At 36.5% G+C, this 10881-nt stretch overlaps 5 protein-coding genes across 5 annotated transcripts; all 5 read right to left on the bottom strand.

Moving 5' to 3' along the window:
* Positions 1-8: 8 nt before the first annotated feature.
* On the bottom strand, positions 9-737 carry CBG24865 (the record flags this gene model as incomplete). The annotated part of the gene is made up of 2 exons (XM_002648506.1): positions 9-314; positions 600-737. Coding segments are annotated over 2 exons (444 nt in total), but the record flags the coding sequence as incomplete, so codon positions are not given.
* A 308-nt stretch (positions 738-1045) lies between these two features.
* CBG24864 lies at positions 1046-2062 on the bottom strand (the record flags this gene model as incomplete). The annotated part of the gene is made up of 5 exons (XM_045241098.1): positions 1046-1141; positions 1212-1367; positions 1417-1468; positions 1613-1890; positions 1934-2062. 5 exons carry the CDS (start codon positions 2060-2062, stop codon positions 1046-1048), a joined length of 711 nt encoding a protein of 236 aa, XP_045091428.1.
* Positions 2063-2957: 895 nt separating this feature from the next.
* CBG24862 lies at positions 2958-6670 on the bottom strand (the record flags this gene model as incomplete). The annotated part of the gene is made up of 12 exons (XM_045241097.1): positions 2958-3194; positions 3367-3490; positions 3534-3668; positions 3715-3858; positions 3908-4120; positions 4631-4729; positions 5109-5347; positions 5663-5786; positions 5836-5970; positions 6020-6163; positions 6209-6421; positions 6618-6670. The coding sequence occupies 12 exons, from the start codon at positions 6668-6670 to the stop codon at positions 2958-2960; spliced, it is 1860 nt and encodes a 619-aa protein (XP_045091427.1).
* A 671-nt stretch (positions 6671-7341) lies between these two features.
* CBG24861 lies at positions 7342-8360 on the bottom strand (the record flags this gene model as incomplete). Its single annotated transcript, XM_002648502.1, has 2 exons — positions 7342-7664; positions 7712-8360. 2 exons carry the CDS (start codon positions 8358-8360, stop codon positions 7342-7344), a joined length of 972 nt encoding a protein of 323 aa, XP_002648548.1.
* Positions 8361-10057: 1697 nt separating this feature from the next.
* CBG24860 lies at positions 10058-10342 on the bottom strand (the record flags this gene model as incomplete). Its single annotated transcript, XM_002648501.2, has 1 exon — positions 10058-10342. The coding sequence occupies one exon, from the start codon at positions 10340-10342 to the stop codon at positions 10058-10060; it is 285 nt and encodes a 94-aa protein (XP_002648547.2).
* Between the last annotated feature and the right edge of the window lie 539 nt (positions 10343-10881).

The raw sequence follows: 10881 nt of genomic DNA, 5'->3' as shown, positions 1-10881 counted from the left end.
GGCTCACCCATCGCTGCCATTACAGAATCATAATTTGGACAGGAACTAGCCAGGATCACTTTTTCTATTTTCAGATGTCTAAAAAGTACCAAACTACAAGTCATTAATGGTTCGGCTATTCCAACATCGTATTCATGGGCTCTCAAAGTCTCTAGGAGTTCAGAATTACTGAACAGGCTTCGACAACTTTGTACAGTTAGCTTGTGAACTGGTTCGAAAAGTGAATGACCCCCTTTGGAATTCACAGTGATATGCCAGTAAGTTGCAGTTATGTTGTCAACCGTGATAGGGTCCAGTTTCATCTCCTCGCTTTTCTGAAATTTCGAATCATAGGGGGAAATTTCGAATCATAGGGACCTAATGTTAATGTTAAGCCAGTTTATCTTGTTTCCTGGGAAAATTATCAAAAAGAGATCGACTAAGGAAATGGTGCAAATAGTACAATCAGCAAAGTTTGAACTGGTGATCTTTTCTGTATCTCAAACTTCTGGAAAATATATACTTCAATATTAATACCTCCATGACAATGACATTTTTCGTAAGCTTCACTCCCAATTGATCACTTCTAGCCTCATCGAAAATCGGCACAAAAATGTTACATTATGTCCAGATTCCGTTAAAGTGTCTGCAATTCTAGCCATAAAATTTGTGTGGCTACCGGCAAACGCTGGGGAATATACCAGGATTCTAAAAGAGTCCGTGAAGATGAATAACGATAATAGTAAAACAATAATCATTTTTGGATTGTGTGATGATCGAAGCAATACTTTTATACAGTATGCGGAATGATAAAGAAAAATGATGACAAATCGTCAGGCAAAATGGGAAGATTGGGTACAAAGAAACAAGTTTTTGATTTTTTGTAAAGTTCAACAATGATGACAAATTAGGTTGATAAAAACAATGCTCAAAGGAAAAAGAAGGAACACGAAAAAATCATTTCTACTCAAAAACCATTTGGATGAATATTTATCCTATTAAACCATTTTATGACTCGTTGGGATTTTGCCAGAGGAACTGCGTAAATGAACATATAACTCAAAATTCACGATTCTTGGAATCCCAACAAACGAGTTGGATATGAATAAAAATTTGTATGGTGAGTGAGAAAAGATATAAGGATTTGTGGAAGTGTTAAAACCTGAAAATATCTCATTTTTTACACATACAGTATCAGACGTAAGAATATTTTTTGACTTTTTCACACTCACATAAAAAACCAAAAGAAACAATGCAATATAAATCATTCTGATGTATTCCGTGGTATAAACTTTGATGGGCCGTTTGGCGGATTTGAAAAAGTATAAGCGCCTCGAATAATACAAAGTTGTTATGAGAACCGGTAGGTATTTTAGCATGTCTAGTTGCTGGAAAAGTCATTTTTGTTTTAAAAAAATTGAGGGAAAAAAAACTTACCAAGGAAGGGTGGTCATCGAAATTGATAGAAATTACGAGGCACCGTTCGCCTCTGTTATTTCGAATATAATAGATTCCCGAAAAAATTGCAATTATGACAATCAGGATTTTGTTCCTGAAAAAACATATGAACTCAGAAGAATTCGGAATTTCAGATTTTCAGAAACTCAGAAATTCAAAATTTCGAAAATCTTACTTTGTGGCTCTTTGCCCAAATAAATGTTTTCCTGGCGCCATCTTAATATTCAGAAAAATGGAATAAACCATTGTTATGCAAAATGGGACGGGTGGAAAAAATAAAATCGGATAACAGGTTATAATAACTGGTAAAAGCCTCCATAGAATTTCGTCTACACCCAGTTTACTAGTAAAAAGAAGATTTCGAAAAGTATTGACAATCAAGAATGCCATATGAGTGATAGGGATAAAAGTCATAAGAAGACAGAAATGAGGAAACGTTTTCCAGATAAGTTTCTGGAATAAATTTGTAAAATTAAAACTAAAAATTACTAATTACCCGCTTGTCACAAAGCCTGCCCAAAAATTGAAAAGTTGAGAACATGACGAAAATTAAAAGAAAAAAACGTTCTTTCAAAGTTCTCGGTGGTTCCAGAAGTGTTGTATTGGAATATAAGGTGAGATTCATTTTCAACAGTATTTTTTGGAAACAAAACACACCAACTTGTAATTCCAAAATTGGTGAAACCTCTGAGTCAAACGGCACGACCAGTGAAACTAACTTTTACACCTGTTCTGTTTTGGTATTCAAAAAAAATCTTACGACTTTTTGTGTTACGTAGCACGAATAAATTGAAGAAAATTTATCTGACTGGCACTTCGAGATGTTCAAGAAAATTCGAGTTTTTCCTCAAAGGCAGGGGGGGGGGCATGAAAAGAATAATTTTCTCGAAATTCCGTTTACATACGACCCTCGAGGAGTTGAACTTGTGGAGGCGAGGATTGAGGGTGCGGCGCCGCTACCGACTGAGCTACGCGGCTCATTAGGCCGACCGAAACGCGAGGACGACAGCTGTACGCAGAGTGGCATTAAGCGTTGTACACCGTTACGGTAGAATGCATACTCTGGCTCCAAAAATCCCCCGTAAAATCTCCTGTCTCTCCACCTTTAAAAACCAAACATAACTTTTTAATAGTTTTTATGTCATAAAAATTAAAGGTTTTTTAAAAGTTCTTGGGGGGTTTGAACATAGAACTATCTGATATTTGCATTTTTATGATGTTGAAATCTTTGAGTTTTTTTTCATTTTTTTCTGTCTTTCAAATATGTCTGAAATTCTTTATTCAATTCATTTTAACATCATGTACAGAAGCTACACTAGTTTTATTTCTTGCAGTTGATAACTTCGCACTCCTTTGAATTCCCATAATTTCGCGAACTGTGTTTCGATACTGACTGGACATAATTATACAAAAAATTGAATGTGAAATTGAGTTTAATGTGTTCAATGTTACAAAATAGATAATAATGTCAACGGAAAATAAGCTGAAAAAAAATCGATTCAGAAAACCAATGATAAAACCTACAAAATCTCATCATCTCTATTGGAAAACACTTTTACTAAATAAATAGTTCCCAATGGAGCTTCAGCGATAAAAAATGCAAACGTCATGAAAACAATCAATTTCGTTGTAATATCATTTTTCTCCCCATTAACGACACTTTGTTTTCTTCCATTCATAACAACTCGATTATGGAATTTTCGTAATTCTCGAATCAGAAATACAGTAAAACAAGGAAACGCAATGCAAGGGATGAACTGAAAAATTTGTTAAATAAACTTTTTTTGTTTAAAGAATTTCCAGAATTTTTCAATTTGTCTTGAAACCTCATGTCAAAAAAGTGCTGGAAATTGAATTTTCGAATTTTTTTTTCACGACATCAAGAACGACTATTTTCCACCGAAAAAATGAATGTGACACCTACAGTACCTTGGTCACAATGGCATCGAACATGGTAAAAATACGTAGAACAAGGAAATTTGAAGATGAAAATAATGGAGTTAAAATTACAGAAAATGGAGGTCTGGAGTTGATGTCCTGGTATTCGGCACAGCTGGAAATTGAATTTGGAAAAACATTTCAATCTAAAACCTCACTTTAAAGGCAATGGGAAGGCTCTATTTTCCACAATCTGATTTCTAGAGACAAAAAATATTGATAACATTGCGCTGACACAAAAAACCAATAATGTGAAAAAACATCCAGTTTTCGGTTTTGACCAGTTACCGTACCTAAAAACAGGGGTTCAAAGTCTTAGAATTGAAAAATAAATGAAACCTAGAATTTGGCATCGTTTTCATAACGAAAAGTCTAACAATTGCCATTAGAACACCTAACCAAGAGCTACACCGTCGGTAATGATCCTGAAATGTCCACGCCGAAAGATCCAAGTATATCTTGTACCGTACAGAAGCGGTGACACTGAAACTATGAAATTTTTTGAAGTTTTTCACATATTCTCATAATATACCACTCTGGGCTCTCAACATCCACTAGAAAATAATGTTTATAAATTGTGCTGAGCATTGTGGAAATATCGGAAATTGCAATTCCAATCATTATCACATTGGTGGAGCTGGTTCTCATTGATTTTCTTGATAGAATTATAAAATGAAAAATATTGATGATTACAGAAATGAAACTGCATATGAAGTTTGCCCGGTGTAGATGATGAGCAATGTGGCTGAAAATACGGTAATCGATTGTAAATTTTAAAACCGGGCGTTCTAGAACTGGTCATTTCGCAACGGTTCTAGAACGTGTCGCTCTAGACCAACTAGTTGCGAAATGTCCCAAATCATCTAATCAATTTTTTCATTTTTCTAGAACTAATCATTTCGCGACTATTTCGAAACACCTACTTCAAAAAGTTCTGAAAGCCATGAATTCCAGAATCCATATATTTTTACTTCCAAATAGAGAAAAAGAAAAATGAGCACAACAATTGTTTTGTTACTCACTAAAAATTACCGAAAAAAATTGAGTTTAGATTCTGTAATTTGTTTTTCTCACTGAAAATTTTATGTTTTTCCAAGTGTGACGGTGGGCGTACTAGACAAAAAATTACATACCAATTTAATAGAAAGTATTTATTTATTTTTTTGAATTACATGAAAAACAAAAAATATAAGAAAAAATTGGAAAAAGAACATTATTCACGGATAATATGATCAAGTATTATCATGGTACACACATTGCCGGAGTAGACACAAAACTGCTCAATCTGGGTTGCACAGAAATCACACTTTTTCGTTTTCCTCCAAGAACTGATTTCAATGTCTCCCGATACTGACTAGACATAAAAATATAAGATATCGGGTGTAATATTGAATTCAACGTTGGGACAATAACAAAATAAACATTGAGGTCCGAGGAAAGTCGACTGAAATTCTTTTTGAAGAAACTTATATTTTCTGTTACAAACATGGGAGCTGTGAAAGAGAAACAAGGTGGCCTTGGTCGAAATTCCCACAACGAGAACTATCGTAACCTAAAACAGTAAAAAGCGAGAAAAAAATTTCTCCCAGAAACATATTCTTAGGTTACGGTAAATGTCGCTGTGGAATCTTCGGTCACGGCCACCAGCGTTGCTTACACAGCTCCTGTTTTTTGAATCAGAATAATACAGTACCAGACAAAAAAACAAGAATTTTTTTTAATTGGAAACTTACAATAACTTATCAGTTCTTTCCAGAAAAGTTTTCAGAATTGCAATTGTTCCGATCGGAGCTTCGGCAATGAAAAAATTGATTGTTATGAAAACGATCAATTTTACACTGAGCACATACTTTTCTTCATTGTCTTCAGTTGTTGTACTATTTCTTCGAATGGTTTCTCGAGTCTCATTAATTTTTTGAATTTGACGAAAAAGAAGAAAAGTCAGAGTTGGAAATGCGATGCATGGGATGAACTGTAAATTTTAAATGCACCGTAAACACTCTAATAGAACGCCATCCTAACTCCCAACTTGAGTCAACTCATCCGGTGAGAGATATCAAAAAGCGGTAAATTGGCAACATTTTATGAAATTACGATAAAAATTTTGCCAATTGGCCACTTTTTGATATCTTTTATAGGAAATGAATTATATGAGCTTAAAGTGAACGACTTGTGTGGCGCTCTATAGTATTTGCGGTAAACTGAATGAAGTTAGAAAAGTATAAATTATGAAATTCAAGAAAATTTTCAACTTATGAAACTTGAAAAAAAGTAAATCGACACTCACATTTGACAGTGTAGCATCCAATATAAAATATGTCCTTACTATCACATAATGCCCAAGATTTGCAAATGGTCTCAAAGTTACAGAAAACTTGTAGTTACCGTTTATTTCTTGATGCTCGGCACAGCTGGAAAGTAATTTTCCTTTCAAAAATTAATTTCAAAAATTTGTCATACTTTGCCACAAGCGAATAGTTACGATTTTCGACAACCTGACATTCCCATTGCCATATCACCGTTAGAACTCCACTAGATCCAAATACGATTACTATTAGAATATATCCCATTTTTGGATCCGCCCATTTAAAATGTCTGAAAATTGTATTTGAAGAATTTTTAGACGATTTTTTCGAAAATTTACCTCACGTCAGAGATTCTGCTCATAATTACATAACGGATACTCGCCATTACAATTCCCAGCCAACACGTAGTCCGTCTGAAGTGGTACTGAGAAGACCAGGAAGTGACGTCCATGTAAATTTTAATCAAAGAAGTTGCTGTGATGCTGAAAAAATACCTTTAATATTTTTAAAAGTTTTCCAAAAACTACCACTCGGGGTATTCCAAATCTGCCAAACTCAAATATTTATAAACCCATGTGAACATTGTAAAAAGATCACAAATTGCGATTCCGCTAATTAGGATATTTATAGAAGATGTTCGCATAGTTTTTTGGGTGAGAACGATAAGATGGAAGAAGTTGATAACGATTGATAAAAGGTTGAGGACGAAATGAATGAGGAATGTTTTGTTTTCGAGACGCCTGGAAAGAAAAAGTTATGATCACAAATTTTGAAAGTTGATGAGTTTCCTAATTTTTAAGTTTCTGAAATTTCGGAATTTCAGTCTTCCAACTGGAAAACCCTAATTCTTTGCAAGCGCTGGAATTTCAAGAATTCCAGAGTTTGCTCTCTAATTGTTCCAAAATTCCTAAAGTTCTCTCAATTTTCTGAACTTACATCAAAACATTTTGCACATTTTCAATTGACTCTTCATAACTGCTTTTTTCCATTTTCAATAGGAAAATAATCAAAATTGGGAAAAAAACTTTTCAGACATCAGAATTTTCAAAAAAAAAAACCTATAATTTTGGATCTACCCAGTCAAATTGGTATGGTGGTGTCATAAGAAGAAAGTGGAATAACAAAACAATTAAGATAAAAAATTGGGTCCGATTGAGATATTTCTAACTAGTTAACTCACAGGGATCATAGGTGACCAGCAGTTTTTTAGCCATTGGACTGTTTTTATGTTGTTCTGCTCTTCCTCTTGTTTTACGCTTATCAGTTTCGGAATTCGCCTGAAGTTACAGTTCATTTTTTACAAGTTCAACTCCCGGACATTTGTACTTTTTGCAGAATCTCCAATTCGAAACGAAAACACGTGGTGAGCTGCTAGAAGAGTGAAGTTTATGAATTTCATGATAAGAGCCAGAAGAGAGAACATCTTGTTTCGTTGAAAATTTCAGGCAGGAGTTTAGTAAAATACTGGATTGGAAGCGAAGGTTTGATTCAGCGGTTCATGAAAAATCAGTTTTTTCGGAATTTCAGTCTTCCAACTGGAAAAAATTTCAGTCTTCCAACTTCAATGCTCAAAAATTTCATTTTACTAATTCAGACATGGAATGATTGAATTTTTATTACGAATTATTGCTAATTAGTGGACAAAAATGATTTCAAAAAGTTAAACTCTGGGCATTCCGGCGACGACAGCTCTCTCAATTCCACATTCGTTGACTCCGCGACGCATCTTGAGGAATCCGTTCTCTCCCCAGTTAGCTCCCCAAGAGTTGGCAATGAGCCAGTATGGAATTCCGTTCTGAGTTCCCCATCCGATGATCTTGATGGCGTGTCCTCCGAGAAGCCTTCCTGCAGTGTGTCTGTAGACTCCGCTCTTGTACTTGTACATGTCCTCGTACATGGTGAAAGCGCCCACGACTGGCCCATTAGTCATGATTTCGGTTTGGATGGCAGCAACGTTTCTGGCAACAGCGTATGCGGATACTCCTTAAATTTACAATACCTTTAGAGTTTCTCAAAATGTTACAACTAACCAAAGCGCTTGTCCTTAGCGTAGGCTGTTGAGTATCCGAATTGACAGCTCAAGGAGCACGTTGGGGTCTTTTCTTCAGGACAGGAAATGCATGGGGCAAATGGGTATGGTCTGCATCCAGATCCTCGGAAGTCTCCTCCAGTAACCACTCCTCTGGAGTTCCACCATCGGAAAGCTTGAATTGGGTATCGTCCCTTACATCCGTCACCACAGGAATTTCCACAGCAGGCAAGCATATCGGTTGGGGAAATGGTCGGTTGTTGGGTTCCCTTGGTAGCAATGCAAATGCGGTCGGAGATGACCTCAGCAGTTGAAAAAGCCCAGCAGGATCCACATTGGGCTTGATCACGGATCATTTCGATAGATGTGCAGTTGGACCATCGGGTACGGGAATCGAAGGAGGGTGGGATAAAAGGAAGGACATTGTTGACCTCGGTAGAACGGATCTCATCGGAGTGAGGAGCTGCGTATTTGACATTCATCCCACGGGACTTCATGAATTCCTCGGAAACATCGACATGCTCAGTGATGAAATCGGATTGGGCAGAGTTGACATAATCGACAAGATCTTTTCCGGTGAGGGTTTCGGATTTCAGATCGATTGGGACGACAGCAAAAGTGACTGCCACCAGTGCGGCAAAGACAAACATCTTCTGAAAAAACTGAAAGTAGATTCTTGAGAATTCTTACTACTTACCAGTGTGTCTTTTCGAGAATAAATTTCTCGAGAAATGCCTTTTTCGAGAAATTTTCGACAAAAATTTCTCGAAAAAAAAATTTCGAAAAAAATTTTTCGAAAAAAATTCCTCGAGGAATTCCTCGAAAAGTTTTTTTCGAAAAATGTTTTTCGAGAAATTCCTTGAAAAAAATTTCAGAAGAGAGATAGCCTTCTGATCTTCAGAATACGTACTGGCCCAGAATCCTGAAGACGTCCCGAGCCACTAAAACTTCCATTCATCATAACTTGGTTCATTTTTATGCTAGAAAGTTCATCTTACCACCATTCGAACGCTCTCTTCAAGCTTAACACAATCAAAGCCACTTTAGCACATAAAATAGGCGGAAAATTTTTCTCCAGCCCGGGCCCGTGCCGCAGCCAGGGTCTACCCGGGCTGGGCCGGGATTTAGCAAGTATGGTTTTTTCTGCTCCAAAAAATAACTTTTTCTGTGTTAGTTTTCTTGCTCGGCAACCGATACCAGATTCCTCTCATAATTTTACGTATAATACGCCTAGCTGCCGAGCTAGCTAGTGTTCAAAATGAAATCGTCTCAAAAAATTTTTCGAAAATTTTTCGAAAAATTTCTCGAAAAATTCCTCGAGGAATTCCTCGAAAAATTTCTCGAAGTCGTGTCGAAAGGACACACTGCTACTTACCATCATTGTTGTTAGTTGATCGAGATGATGCCTTCTTTCCCGAACTGCCCCTTTTTATACCAAATCTTTTTCCGGTTCGATCTTTCGACTCTCTTCTTGTTATTCTGCTCTTCCTACTAAATTCTGATCGTCGATTTCTAACTGTTTCAGGAAAGCATCTTAACCGGAATTTCACAATTTAATTTCTACAAAATTTGACCAACAGGGAAAGTGTACTTTCTGCAAAATCTCAATTTGAAAACGAAAAACAATTTTTGAGCTGTGAGGGAGAGTAGAGTTTAAGAGTTAAATGATAAGAATCAGTAGAAATTAATGTGTGTTTTGTCGTCGTTTTCAACAATCTCCCTATATTTTCTCTTCTGACCAAAAATTTATTTTAAAAAACTCCAACAGCTTCTAAGTTAACCGGATGTTCACAAAAAAGTTTTAATTTCATTTTTCAGCTAGCAATCGTAAATGATATTTCATACATCTGATTATCGACCTAATTGGCACAAAGAAAATCACCAAGATATGCCCCTAGGATACTCCGCCCCTTTTTTCACATTAAGATTCCTTCATAATTCATCAGGTGATATGTGAAGGAAAAAAGGCGGGATGCAGAGCAACGGGAATTTCTAGAAGAGATGAATTTTAATATTTATTTTTGGTTACAGAATTAAAAAGCTTCTTTTAACATTCGAATATAAAAATTTTGATATGATTCCAGAAGGTTTTCTAATAAAAATTAGTATTTCAATATACAATAGGTATTCAAATGACATGATTGCTATTTTGGTTACACTGTAAGAATAACTCTGATATGGATGTTCTCTGTTTCAATTAATTTTTCCGATCCTTTTTTTGAAGTTTCAAAAAACGAGATACCGCAAAATTCAGAAAACTCGGGAATTCAGAAAATCAATGATTCCAGTCTGATAAGAATTACTTGAAAACAAATTTTTAGTTTAAACGTTCATTTATTACTCGAAATCACATAACGATTTCACAAAGTATCCACGTCGGCTTTTCCGGCGACGACGTTATTTTCAATTCCACATTCATTGACGCCACGACGAATCTTGAAGAATCCGTTTTCTCCCCATTTGGTTCCCCAGGAATTGGCGATGAGTCAGTAATCAGTTCCATTCTCCGTTCCCCATCCGATAATCTTGATGGCGTGTCCTCCAAGAACCTCTCCGGCCGTGTACTGGTATACTCCTTTCTTATAAATGTAGAAGTCTTCATAGACTGTGAAAGAAGCTTCAACTGGTCCATTAGTCATGATTTCGGTTTGGATAACAGAAAAGTTCCGGCCAACATAGTAGGCGGAGGATCCTAAAAAGAATGATAGCTCGTTTTAAAATCACTTGCACTTGGAAAGTGCAGCTTCACCAAAGTTCTTGTCTTTTGCGTATTCCGTATTGTATTGGGATTGACAGCTCAAAGCGCATTTCGGGGTCACGGCTTTAGGACATCTTGCAGAGTTGCAGAATTGGTATGGTTAGCAACCATCTCTCTGGTAATCTCCCCCAGTGACAACTCCATTGGAGACCCATCATCTGAGAGTCTGGATGGAATATCCGCCGTCGCATCCATAACCGCAGTATTCCCCTCAGCAATCAAGCATATCCGTTGGGGAAATAATTGGTTGTCGGGCTCCCTTTGTCACAATGCAAATGCGGTCGGAGATGACCTCAGCGGCACCAAAAGCCCAGCACGATCCACAGTTGGTTTGATTACGGATCATTTTGATGGATGTGCAGTTTTTCCATTATTGTCGAGCATCGAAAGTATCCGGGATCTTGTTGGCAAGA

Source organism: Caenorhabditis briggsae (genome assembly GCF_000004555.2).
Source record: "Caenorhabditis briggsae AF16 supercontig from assembly CB4, cb25.NA_239, whole genome shotgun sequence".
NCBI classification, from domain to species: domain Eukaryota; kingdom Metazoa; phylum Nematoda; class Chromadorea; order Rhabditida; family Rhabditidae; genus Caenorhabditis; species Caenorhabditis briggsae.
Note: the sequence above shows the minus strand (reverse complement) of the source record. Positions and strands in the feature narration are given on the sequence as shown.